This window comes from Pelodiscus sinensis, chromosome 15 (assembly GCF_049634645.1).
Source record: "Pelodiscus sinensis isolate JC-2024 chromosome 15, ASM4963464v1, whole genome shotgun sequence".
Lineage (NCBI taxonomy): Eukaryota > Metazoa > Chordata > Testudines > Trionychidae > Pelodiscus > Pelodiscus sinensis.
In genome coordinates, this window is record NC_134725.1 from 2446582 (window position 1) to 2460431 (window position 13850).

The following is a 13850-nucleotide window of genomic DNA, read 5'->3' on the forward strand; positions in this document are numbered from 1 at the left end:
ATTAAAAGCATTTGCAGAAAATCATGCCAGTTTAGACGTAGCCCTGCAGTATAGCTAGTGTAGGGAGTCCCAGGCCCATTGAGACCTCGAAGGGATCTAGACCTCGAAGTGTGCCCTGGGTACCCCAGCTGGAGCCACGTACACTGCGGCCTGGTGCGAGGTGACAGGACCAGGACTCCCCGCAGACTGAAGGGGCGTAAGCATTTCCAAGTGCCTGTTACTCTTATGCATTGCACTGCCTATGCTGATTGTAGTATCACTTTGCAGTAGCTGTGTAACCATCTGGCAGTATTAAGTCTGTAATAGCAGTGACGTAGTGAGATTAATAAAAGCAACTATCCCTAATCAACTCTGTCTTGAAGCGAATCCACAACCCTGTTGGGCCCTGCTCCTGTGAGTTGACATCCTCCAGCTCACACCTAGTGGCAAATGGGCAACAATCTCTTACCAATATACTAACCAGTTCACATCCGTCGTCAACATTTGGCTGCCTACTCCCTCCCAAGTCCTCCAACATGGATAATAAGAGTGAGGATGCTAGATTTGCCAAACCCTGGTCCTGGCTTATCATAGAATCATCGAACCATAGAGCTGGAAGAGACCTCAGAAGGTCATCAAGTCCAGCCCCCTGCTCTAGGCAGGACCAACCCAACTAAATCAACCCAGCCAGGGCTTTGTCAAGCCGAGACTTAAACACCTCTAGGGATGGAGACTCCACTACTTCCCTAGGGAACCCATTCCAGTTACCCTTCTGCTGACTGGAAAGCCTGCTATATCTCAACATACTCCTGGTGAAATCCTTGGCAGCTCACAAGAGTTGTTTGGTAAAAGCCTGGATTAGGAAGATTTTAAAATGTTGGTTACCTTGCCAAAATCTTGTTTCTCTACTGGTCAGCAAATGTGAAATAAGGTAAACTCTCAACATCAATAACTATTCCATCAATAACAGAAAACTCTCAGGCTACGTCTACACTACAAGGTTTTTGCACAAAAACCCGCAGAGCGTCCACACCTCAAGCGCGTTTTTGTGCAAGGAGATCGACAGTAAAACGGCAGAACAGAGGGCTTTTTGCAGTGTAGGTAAACCTCCTTCTACAAGGCATAACTCCTTTTTGTGCAACAGCTGTTGTGCTTTTTCTGCTTTTTCAAGAAACGCCTGCGGAGCATCCACACATGCCTTTTTGCGCAAGTGCTCTGATGGCCATTCTATGAATGGGCATCAGAGCTTTCTTGCGCAAGAGCGTCCATGCAGTGTGGACGTTTTCTTGCGCAAAAGTGCATCACAAAAGCGATGTGCTTTGAGGTGTGGACGCGCTCTTGTGCAAGAAGTTTTTGCGCAAAAACTCTTGTGCAAAAGGCTTCTTGTGCAAGAAGCCTGTAGTGTAGACGTAGCTTCAGTCTGAGCCACTTGTGGTTTTAAAACTTTTTTTTTTTTAAATTAAGATACTGATCTATTTGGTTTGTTTGGGTTTTATGGAGAATACTCCCCCCCCCAAAAAAAAATTAGCAGCAACTTGTTAATCTCATATCAACAGTGTGTGACACCAGCCCACCTCTGTTTGTACAATGTAAGCCCCACCCAATGTGGGCCATAGAGTATCTGTCTTTTGGTTCAGAATACTCAATACTGTTCATGTGACCCCCCCCAAAAAAAAAGAAGAAAAAAGCCGCTTCCTGCATACGTGAAGTCATGATTTTGGGGTCTTTTTAGAGGCTGGAAGAAACCCACCCCCATCTTGAAGCATTATGACTGGCACAAATGCAAAATAGTATGAAAACATCTTATTTCAGCTACACTATAATACAAAAGTTTAGATTTGGAGAAAACAGTACAGATAATTTTATGAAGCAATTCACAGTTGTTCTTGGCTTCAACACAAAGGTGTGACTCAGAGAGTGCAGTCTCAGCATGCAATACTCCATTTTGATGCAGCCCAGTGCTGTATTAAAGATGGAGGCAGCTATCTTCTCCACTGTATGCAAGTTTGATGTGGGTCTCAGGCTACTTAGTTTGGCAGAGCTAGTGATACTCTCAGCATGTACAGAAGCACCTTGAATTTCCAAAACAAGATATAAACCTTTGTTATGTTAATCCTCACACTACTGTTGTAATGTCAGGAATCTTTATTTTGCAGATCATGAGTTAAGGCAACGGCTCAGTAACTTGTACTGTAAGTTATTGAGCATCAGTGTCAGAACAGGATTAACTCAAGAGATTCCTGACTCTTAATGCTGTGTTGAATTTAATGAATTCTTGATGTACCAAAAACCAAGTGTCAGGCTGATTTATTAAAGTTAAATGTGGGAAGGCTACAAAGGGATAGTCATCCTCTCTGCATGGGCATTTGTGTTAATCTATAACACAGCCTTAATACTGTAGACCTCAACTCCATAACATTTTGTATCAGCTTTTTCTTGAGAAGAAATGTTTCTACCTGCAAAGGGAGGGACCCAAATCAGAGCAAGCCTCAGATGAAAAAGAAAATAGGATGCCTTGTGCAAAGCTGTTTAAAGGGGAATCACGAGTGCTATGTTGTAACCAAGAGGTCCAGGTCATTGAGAATACACCACAGAGGACTGGTGTCCCATTTCCTGGATCTCAACTGCACACCTTTCAGATACGTGGCTAAAATTGCTCAAAAACCAGACAAAACAACGGGATGTAAAGTAACACACTAACTTATTTAATACAGTCCAATCTGATTAATTCAAAAAAATCACTCTGCGAGCCCTGGGTTTATTCACACTAAACAAGTCAGTGGTACAGATAGTTTACTTGATTGTTGACCATGTTCATCTTCTAAGTACCCACAAAACAAATGAGCACCATCCAAGCAGACCACACCGGTATTTTCTTTTTTTTTTTCTTTTTTTTTTTAAATAAAACTATTTCTTCAATAGACTTAAAACAAACTAGCCAAGGTATTAATTATGATACATCTAAAAAAAATTAATACTAACCCTAACATGACTGCTGCTTTAAGACCGCTCTGTGTATCGCATTAGTCTGGCTTTTCAGTAGCAATTCCCTACAATATGTCCTAAAATAATAATAAAATAATAATAATAATAGAGAATTAAAAATTTGACAGCAAGTTTAATGGTTAAAATTAATAAAAACAGACGGTTTTGAATGATTATTTTCTTCAGCAGGTTAATTCCTGCTGTAGCACTCAGGCTACGTCTAGGCTACAGGGTTTTTTTGAAAAAAAAAGTGGCCTTTTTTCAAAATAACATCACTTGTGTCTAGACTGCTGCCACGTTCTTTCAAAATTAAATCGAAAGAACGCAGCAGCTTTTTCGACAGCAGTAAACCTCATTTTACGAGGAAGAACGCCTCTGACGAAGTGGGTCTTTGCCCACGAAAGCTTATGCTCCTACACTTCAGTTAGTCTATAAGGTGCCACAGGACTCCTCGTCGTTTTTTCTAAAGAGCTCTTTCAAAAAAAGGTGTTCTTGAATGCAAACTGTGCTTTTTCGAAAGAGAGCATCCAGATTGCCTGGGTGCTCTCTTTCGAAAAAGCGGATCGCTTTTTCGAAAAAGTTGTGGCTGTCTAGACGATCTCTTTTGAAAGAAGCTTTTTCAAAAGATTATTTCAAAAAAGTTTCTTTAGAAAGAAGCGTGTAGTCTAGACGTACCCTCTGCCTCACAAATGGCAGAAGGGGTCCAAATTCTTTTAAAAATAGATTTTTAAAAAGGCAAAAGACATCTGCACCATTACCTGCTAGGCACCACAGGACTTTTGTTTATGTTATGTGCAGTCAGTAATATGTGTGTATGTATGTATGTAAAAAACTCACTGTGGGTTGGGGGGGGGGGGGGTGGCAAAGAGAGGACAAAGGGTAAAACCTAGTTCCCTAAACATTTGGGTCACTAGAGCAGTTTACAATTCTGACCACCACCGGTGGCTTATTTATTTTAAAAGACCACACTGGAGCTCTGACACTCCATGTGATATTTTAGGTCACATTTCATTCAAGGTCATGCAGATTTTCTGCAGGTCATCAGGCAAGAAGCCTTCTTTTCCCTAAAGAAGGTTTAAGGAGGATAGACAGGGAAGGGAGCTAAAATGAATACAAATTTCTCAACTATAGAAGCAAATTTCATTATTTCTTCTCTCATTCACAGCGTCTTATAGGTATAACCAGACGGCTGCTTTGATTTGTCAAGGTTAAACTGGTCTCATTTCCCCTCTGGCCCCATTGGTTGCTGGTCTACCTCTGGATCCACCAGGGATGATGCAAATGCTGACTGGACGATCTGAAACCCAAATGACTCCAGAAGAGACATGTTCTGTTGGGGTGAAAAGGGGGACCCTAGAGCAGGACCCAGGTCCCCCAATGGGCCCCCAAGGGCTCTGATGTGAATTTTCTGTATATGTTTGTTCAGGTAAGACTTGGATCTGAAAAAGCTGCCACATTCGGGGCAAGGGTACTTCTTCTCTCCCTCCGGCTCCATTTTGTTTTTGGTGACTGCCATGTCGCAGGAGAAGGACCCATTGGCACTCTGTTTCTCAGGAGTCTTGAGGTCACTGGCATCAGAGAGGTCTCCATAGGAATCAGAACTCTCAATCGGGTCCGAATGTGAGCATTTCTGGCCTTCTATGGAAAGATAAGATGACAAGTTTTCAGAACCTTCCCTCCCAAGAGTGCTATTATAAAATGCTTTTAAGTAAAGGTTTAGTCACCAGCGGATTCACTATTACCTAAGACAGGCATGTCAAACAAACCCTAGGCGGGCCGCATGCGGCCCGATCAAAATTTTTTGTGGCCCACCACCACATTTTAAAAAAAGAATAAAGTGCAGCCCGCTGTGGCCGAGTGCAGATCACAGCCAGCCGACTGGCCGCTCTGCACACGGCACCACAGTGATTGCTCACGGCCGGCCGGGCCGCTCTGTGCACGGCACCCAGCACGTGCTCATGGCCGGCCGGCTGCTCTGCGCAGGCATCAAGCGCCTGCTCACAGCTGGCCGCTGTGCTCACATCGCCCCAGCCCCGGAGAAAGAAATGTGTGGCAGCAGCTCCGGGACCCAGGCATTAGGTTAAGGGGGCCTGGGGGGTGCCTGGCTCTGGGGGAGGGGGGAGGCATTAGGTTGGGGGTGCCTGGCTCTGGGGGAAGGATGAGGCATTGGGTTAGAACGGGGGGCTCTGGGGGAACGGAGGAGGGCATTGGGTTAGAAAGGGGGTATGGGAGTGCCTGGCTCTGGGGGAGAGGAGGGAAATATTTTGTTAACATTTTGTTTTTTTATGTATGTATTCCTAAATAAAAATCACAAAATGTATATTAATTTTATATCAATAAATGTCAATTTTTTGCAGTTGCATGAATATTATATATTTATGCAAAATCTGAAACTTAAAAAGTATCTGAAATTTTCACAGAAGCCTGTTCTAGTTGATTAACCACGGTCTATACTTGTTTTTATTTCAACAAAACAAGTTATGTATCATATACAACATTGAAAAGTCCCTTAAATTTATATTTAAATTAAAAATTATTTGCCCATATAAAATAAAATAACAATTTTACACATCAAATTATTGTATTATAGTAAAACAAGACCTGAAAAATTATAAAATATACCTAAAACAATCTATAATAAATTATTATGAATTTCCGATAGAAGTACAGTTTCTTTGGTGGCCCTGAAAGCTATCAGTTTTCGCTTGTGTGGCCCTCAGTAGGCTTCAGGTTTGACATGCCTGACCTAAGATGACAGAATGCTACAGACCTAATACAGGATGAGCCTCCCAAATCCGGGACACTCAGGTCAAGCAGGGCCACGGATGTTGCTGGACCAAGGAGCTTGGGAGGCCAGGAGCGGGAGCCAGCTGTGAGAATGCCGAAACAGCTGGGCCAGGCAGTGGAGCACCGGCCAGGCTAGGGAATCCCTGGCATCAGTGGGACATGGGGGGTGGGAAGCCCCACCCCTGCTGGGGAACCTCTGGAATCAGTGGGGCCAGGTGATGAACAGGGAGGCCCTGCCCCAGCCAGGGAACCCCCAGCGGTAGCGGGGCAGGCGCTCCTGGGCTAGGGAACCCTGGGGAACCCCCAATGGGAGTAGGACTGGCCCCGGCAGTGAGACATGGGGCAACCGGGCAGCCCCAGACCAGGGAAACCTGGGAAACCGGGGCCCAGGAACCCTGGCCAAGGCATCTGGGGAATCCCCAGTAGCAGCAGGGCTGGGGTGGCCAGATGGCCCGGGCAAGGGAACCTTTGGTGGAAGTGGGGCCCAGCGGTGGCAGGGGAATCCAGTGAACCTCTCAGGTCTCAAGGGTGCTGGACCGGGGGGGCCAACCTGTAGATATACTCCTCAATGTAATGAAGCACTGTGTCCCTCTTCCACATAGCCTGGATATGCTCCATCTCCCAGTAACCCAAGTTTGTATTATGGATACCTCCACTATCATTACAAATCTATAACATCCTCTTAATTTAATGTAGTGTCCTTATGATGCCCCATTTGAGATGTAAATGTACAGTAGAACCTCACAGTTATGAACACAAGAGTTATGAACTGACAGGTCAACCACACACCTGATTTGGAACTGGAAGTATAGTGTCAGGCAGCGATAGCAGACAAGAAAAAAAAGAGCAAGTACAAGGCCCGTATACAGGAATTTCGGTGGGGGGGGGGGGGGGGGGGGTGCTTTTTTGGTAAATGTGGACTGCATTTTTTTTTTTTAAATATAAAGGAGCTCAAAATAGTCATGCAATGAGTGTGTATAAGAGAGGTTAATGAAAAATTTGAATGGAAACAGTGATTGGTAAAATGTTTTTGTTGTAACATACATTTTTAGTATACAGTAATAAAGGTTTTATAGAAATTACCTTCTGGAATCATGGCAGGCAGCGTGGCCGCCACAGCCTCCCACTCCCTCAGCTGCTTCTGCCTGCTGATACTCAGTGAGGCCAGTGCCAGGTGAGTGTGCGCGGGCCTTCTGGCCAGCGGGGCTGGGCCTGGGCCTCTCCTCGCAGGTGGGGGGTGCCATTCCCCCGGACCTTCCGTGCTGCCACCAGCCTATCCCCCCCACGACAAAGCACAGCACTCTCCCATCCCCCTAACACAATAGTTCTCAAACTTTTTGGCCTGTGGCCCATCTGGCTCATTGCAAACCTTTCCACGGACCAAGCCATTTTGCTAGTGCTGCAGCTAGGGAGAACAGTTTAATTTAACCAGCAAGAAAGGAAATATTAATTGAAATTATTAAACAAACTAAGCACTTTAACTTTCTCATGTTAGTTTACCAAAATTAATTTACTCCTCTGGCGCTCCAGCCCCACCAGGGGAGGGACAAGGAGGACTGAGGTTCAGGGCTTCTCACAGAATCCTAGGGCTGGAAGAGACCTCAGGAGGTCATTGAGTCCAACCCCCTGCCCAAAGCAGGACCAACCCCAGATTTACTCTTCTGGGGTTCCAGGGTTAGTGGATTTTGTGGACCCCCTAGGCTCTAAGTTTGGGACAAAATAGGGAGGGGGTTCAGTGTGCGGGATAGGGCTGCCTACAAGAGGGATGGGGGTGAAGGATCTGGGCGGGAGGTGGGGTGCAGGAGGGGGTGAGGATGCAAGGTGTGGATGGGCAGTGGGGTGCAGGAGCAGGCTGGGAGTAGGGTGTCTTGCCAGGGAGAGGGAGGAAGAGCAAGGGAAGATGCAGTGTGTGGCCAGGAGGGAGGGTGCAGGAGCAGGCTGGGGCTGCAGTGGTCTGGGCATGAGGGGCACTTACTTGCCTTCATGCCCCACGCTGGTCCCAGGCACGGCCTCACACTGCTCCCATTGGCCAGATTCTGGCTACTGGGAGTAGCGGGGTAAAGCCTCCAGGCAGTGCATCTGCATGCTGCTGTTCCTCCAGCCGGGGGAGGGGGAGCGTTTCTTTCCCAGGAGCTGGATTGCACAGCAAGGTTCAAGGCTCTCCAACCCCAGCAGGAAGCCAGTGCTGGCACTCCAACCTCGGGGGGGGGGGGGGGGGGGGGGGTGCGGAGCTGGAGCACCAGTGCAGGCTCCCCACTGTGGGGGAAGGATGGGGGCTGAGCTTGAGCCACAGAATCCCCTCACACTTTCTTGGGGGACCACGGGGGGGGGGGGGGGGTCCGTTCACACACACCCTGTGTGCAGGCCTGGTATTAAATGTAAACCACTAAAAGAAAAATAAAGGGAAAGCTTACAAAAAGATTTGACAAGATAGGGAAGCTGTGTCTGCACTTCTTTAATTTAAATTAAGATGGTTAAAAAGCAGCATTTTTCTTTTACTATGCAGAAGTTTCAAAGCTATATTAAGTCAATGATCAGTCAAACTTTTGAAAGAACAAAAGTTGTTCAGAGTTACGAACATCCTCCATTCCCGAGGTGTTCAGAACTCTGAGGTTCTACTAGAGATATTGTCATGCGTGTTTAGATGCTGGAGTCCCTTCACCCAGCATTGAAATGAAGCAGGCACTTCTGGGTGGAATCCAAGAACGGTTTAACAGTGCACAACCATTAGAATATTTCCAGGTTTCTTCATCTCTTGCCCTATCACCAATATCCCAGCATGGGAGGAGGGCTCACTCTGCTCCTGGAGATGCAGTATTATATAGTCTCAACATAAAATGCATTATTCTCAGTTACTTCAACACATGCCCTGGCCGTGTCACCAGTATGTTTGGGGTGTTCCCCATCCTATTCTGGTACAGGTTGGATCTCCCTGATCTGGCACCCTTGGGACCTAACTGGTCCCAGATAAGGAATTTTGCCAGACAATGGGAGGTCATTTCTGGCCCCCCCGGCTTAGCCCCCCCCCCCCCCCCCAAAGCCTAGCTGAGGAGCCACCACCCCCTCCCCCCACAGCCCAGCTGAGCCATGTGCCTGCTCCCCTCCTCTCCACAGCCCAGCTGGGCCACATGTCATGCCCCCCCGCCCCCAGCGCTGTGCTCCTGCCCCCCCACCCCGCAGCATGCTGGGACTCTCTGATCCTGGAACAGCCATGGTCCAGAAGGACCACGGATGTTGCTGGACCAGAGTTCCTGTTTATAGAGGTGCAACCTGTACCGTACCAAGAAAGCTCTTCTATGATCCTCTTATAGCATCTGTATGAGCATGGAAACCCCAGATGTACTCCCTAAACAAGTCTCAAAATACAAACTTTATTCTACTCCTAACCCTGAAATGCCAAAGGATTACTTGTCATATTTCATAAAAGCAGACTTTCTGTGGAATCAGCAAAAACCAATGAGGAATCCTGTGGCACCTTAAAGGCTAACAGATTTATTTGGGCATAAACTTCCGTGGGTCAAAAACACTTGTCACATGCATCTGAGAAAGTGTTTTTGACCCATGAAAGCTTATGTCCAAATAAATCTGTTAGGGTATGTCTACACTACAAAGTTAGTTCGAATTAACTTTGCTAGGCACTACACATACAAACCGTTAGTTCGAACTTAATTCCAACTAGCGGAGCGCTTAATTCGAACTAGGTAAACCTCATTGTACGAGGACTAAGCCTAGTTCGAATTAAGTAGTTCGAATTAAGGGCTGTGTAGCCACTTAATTCGAACTAGTGGGAGGCTAGCCCTCCCCAGCTTGCCCTGGTGGCCACTCTGGGCCAAGCCAGGGAAACTCGTCTGCCCCCCTCCCGGCCCCGGAGCCCTTAAAGGGGCACGGGCTGGCTACGGTGCCCGTGCCAGGTGCAAGCCTGCCAGCACCCAGCCAGCAGACCCTGCACCTGGCACGGCTCAAGCCAGCCACCCGCTGCCACCGAGCCCTCCGGCTCTTCCTGGGACCAGGCTGGCGGCTCCCAGGAGCCTGCCCGGGTCCGCAAGAGGCGGGCGCCTGCCTGGTCTAGTGCGGAGATCGTGGACCTCATCCACGACCTCCGCACTAGGCACAGGAAAGTGGCCGTCTAGGGCAGGATAGCTGCCAGCCTGGCCACCCGGGAGCAGGTGTGCATGAAAATCAAGGTGGTCCAGTGATACCCCGACCCTGAGCCCTGAGCTTAGAATGTCCGTACTGGGTCAGACCAAAGGTCCATCTAGCCCAGTAGCCTGTCTGCTGACAGTGGCCAACACTAGGGACCCTGGAGGGGATGGACCGAAGACAATGACCAAGCCATTTGTCTCGTGCCATCCATCTCCAGCCTTCCACAAACAGAGGCCAGGGACACCATTTCTACCCCCTGGCTAATAGCACTCCATGGACCCAACCTCCATGAATTTATCTAACTTCTCTTTAAACTCTGTTCTAGTTCTAGCCTTCACAGCCTCCTGCAGCAAGGAGTTCCACAGGTTGACTCTTTGCTTTGTGAAGAACAACTTTCTGTTACTAGTTTGAAGCCTGCTACCCATTCCTTTCCTTTGGTGTCCTCTAGTCCTTCTATTATGGGAACTAATGAAGAACTTTTCTTTATGCACCCTCTCCACACCACTCGTGCTTTTATAGACCTCTATCATATCCCCCCTCAGTCTCCTCTTTTCTAAGCTGAGAAGTCCCAGTCTCTTTAGCCTCTCTTCATATGGGACCTGTTCCAAACCCCTGATCATTTTAGCTGCCCTCCCCTCTCCCACCCTCTCTCTTCCCCTCTCCCACCTCTTTTTCCCAGTTTCCCCGAGTTTTGTTCAATAAAGAGAGTTTCTATTTTTGAACACACGTGTCCTTTATTTTGTACATCAGGAAGGGGGGCTAGGGAGGGGTAAGTGAAAGGAGGTGAGGGAGGAATGGGGTACAAGCCCCCGATGGGGAGGACTGGGGTGGCTCTGTGGGCTTCTCGGGGTGGAAGCTCTCCTGAAGCCCCTTGATTGACCCCCCCTCCGGATGGCAGCCTGCGGCAAGTGCAGCCGGTCTGATGGCCGAGTGCTGTGATGTGCCCAGTGTGGGCACTCAGGGCACTCCAAGCCAGGACTGCTTTGCAAGCAGGGAACCCCTGAGAACTCTCTGTCCGGGGTGGGGGTCAGGTCCCTTTAAGCACAGCCCTCGGCTAGCCTGAGACAGCAGCTCCACACTCTAAGTCCTAATCTGATGCCCTGCCGGCACTGCTTCCAGCCAGCCTTAACCCCGCTTCAGGGTCCACTCAATGTGGACATGCTAGTTCGAATTAGCAAAATGCTAATTCGAACTAGTTTTTAGGTCTAGATGCACTAATTCAAATTAGCTTAGTTCGAATTAGTGCTGTAGTGTAGACATACCCTTAGTCTTTAAGGTGCTACAGGATTCCTCTTTTTTTTTTTTAAACAGATACAGACTAACATAGCTACCCCTCTGAGACTTGTGGAATCAGCATTAGCAATCAAAACAGGACATGCACAAAATCAATATCCCACTGGCCTATGGAGAAAAACTTTTAAAATCAACACACAACCAAGGAGCTTGTGTAGCAACTCTGTGAGGACTTCCATGGAAAGAAAGCTATACAACTGTGACATCCCATCAGCACAAGATATGCTTAACTCAGCTCTGTTCTGATCTCCAGGGCAAAAGTAACCCCATTTTTTTGGGACACCCATGGTTTCCGATATCAGAGAGAGGTTTTCTGCTGTTCCAGCTTCAACCAAAGATACAGATGGTTCAAAACTGAGGGGCAAAAAGTAAGTTACTGTACACATATTAGTATCTAATTTTACAAGAGGCTAGTTACAAATTAAATAATTTTAACCACTCTGAAAAATAACTTACTTTAAGGCAAAACTAAATATTAGTGACATCTAAAAAGAAGCAGTCTAGATCTTTATCCTTCTCTACCACAATGTAAGAGAGGCAAAACAAAGTTTAACTAAAAGTATCTCTCCTCACCTGTCCGAACTGAAACAAATGGACTGTCATTACTCCTATTATACAAGCATCTACCAGACTTTCCCTCCACAGAAATCAGGCTATTCAGAGGTTTTAATTAGTCTTGGAGCATCTCAAGAGCAACTGGGAATCTTGGCAGCACAAGGATCTAGACTGAGTTATAAGCTTATCCTTCCCAACTCACAACCCCTCAGGTAAGATTCAAGCACAGTCTACTCACAGGAAGAGTAGCTAGATGGCCTAACACAGTGAGGGGGAACCTAGGCTAGTGAGCGAGCCGCATGAATGGCCTTCCATCTCGGTGGGCTGCAAGACTGTCTTGGTTATGACAATCTCCCAGAATAGGGTAGTTTTGCTAACTGCACTTGTGTACCTAGAATTTGAGGGGTGTGCTAATTGAACCGTAGGAGCACTTCAATTGGATGCAGAGGAAGCACATAGCTCTCACAGTCAATGTTATGTGCAATCAACATGCACCTCACTTCACATGCCCTTGCTTTGAGTGTGTGTCACTCTTGTAATACCAGTAGGAAAAAACTATGTGGACAAAAACCTGCAGAATCTGGCAACCCTGTGCATGGGCAACAGTAAACAAAATAAACAATGATCAGTCCCTGTGGCACCTCATAGACTAACAGATGTATTGGAGCATAAGCTTTCGTGGGCAAAGACCCACTTCGTCAGATGATGCATCTGACGAAGTGGGTCTTTGCCCACGAAAGCTTATGCTCCAATACATCTGTTAGTCTATGAGGTGCCACAGGACTTTTTGTTGTTTACGCAGATTCAGACGAACACGACTACCCCTCTGATACTAGTAAACAAAATGTCTCATTGGCCACATGTAGAATCCCAATGGGTTGCAGGTTGCCCACCACTGGCCTAACAAGTCTTTTCCACCTATAAAGTGAAGGAAGCTGCCAAAAGTTAAAGTATTTCTACTATTTCCCCCAATAAGGTACCCAGAGATATCCTTGCATAAACTATAGAAATGAGCTCTATGAAACCTCTCCATTTTCCTAAGTTTCTCCTTAGGACTTCCCCGATCTTTCTCTCCTCCCTTTCCCATACTGGAAAGTTCCCAGTTCCCAGCCCTGCCCCACACAACACAAAGTCCTGTGCAAAGAAGCACAGTGCAGAGCAGGGAATTGCTTGCCTTTGATGCCATAGGTCCTGACGCAGTGGAACGCTGCTCCCCCATTCGGGATGTGCTCCTGGTGCCTGGAGACCTGGGGAAGGGGAACACCGTGGTGGGTTTTAACATGGACCTTTAAGTAGGAGGCAGAGGAGAAACCTAAACAAGATAAAAGGAGATGAGATCCTGCCATCAGCAAAGACACACATCTGCCTTCCCTGTTCCTTTTATCCTTCTCTCTCTCCCCTAGTGTCCCTTTAAGAGACTCATACTAACTTAGTTAGAACTAACATAAGTGTTCTGCTTCAGCATGTTTTGGGTAGCCAGAAACTAAGGCTCAAATGTGAAACAAAACTTTCCACAGAGGATTTACTGGTTCTGTGGGGAGAACAAAACTTGTGCACAAGTGTGTGTAGAAAAAGTTACTGCAATGAATAAGAGACTCTAGAATCCTTCAGATTTGCAAAAGCGAAATCCTGAAACTTCTTGCTTATGCCAAGTATATTGTAAGAGAACATACTAAGAGAAATCACAAAATGTAATTGTTATTTAGAGCCTCACCAACAATTCCTCACCACATTCCTACTGTTTAAAGAAGGGCTTATGTTTTGAGGTTCACCTGCTTCGCCCCTCCCTCTAATGTGATAATTCATCTCAAGTATTTTTGTAAGCACTCTTTCATTCAGCTTTTAGAAGTTGTGGCAATTATTATGAGGATCATTAGGCCAATAATTGGATGATAAAGAGGCCAGATATTTGAGGAATCTTTCAACCTTATCAATAAAGACTTATTGTGGTACTTATCAATAATTGAAATCATTGTGGTACATATTAGAAACCTCTCCTGTAGGCATCACATTGGGGTACAAGGTCCACTGGTACAGTCATATGAGCTGAAAATGTTTCTTTTTTTGTTTGTTTAAAAGGCCCCTAAGTGTACAGAAAAGAGAGTGAG

The 13850-nt window shown here is 46.6% G+C and overlaps 1 protein-coding gene across 6 annotated transcripts in view; it reads right to left on the minus strand.

Annotated features, from left to right (window-relative positions):
- Window positions 1-2851: 2851 nt before the first annotated feature.
- The window catches only part of LOC102454356 (POZ-, AT hook-, and zinc finger-containing protein 1-like), a 29797-nt gene continuing 18798 nt past the window's right edge, over window positions 2852-13850 (minus strand). For 3 of the 6 annotated variants that reach the window (XM_075897830.1, XM_075897832.1, XM_075897831.1), the window contains 2 exons: window positions 12917-13054; window positions 2852-4602 (listed from right to left, as the gene is read on the minus strand). In XM_075897830.1, coding sequence (XP_075753945.1) covers window positions 4184-4602; window positions 12917-13054 — 557 coding nt within the window. In that variant the 3' untranslated portion in view covers window positions 2852-4183. The remainder of the gene's footprint in view (window positions 4603-12916; window positions 13055-13850) is intronic. The other 3 variants (XM_075897834.1, XM_075897835.1, XM_075897836.1) reach the window with 2 other exon arrangements.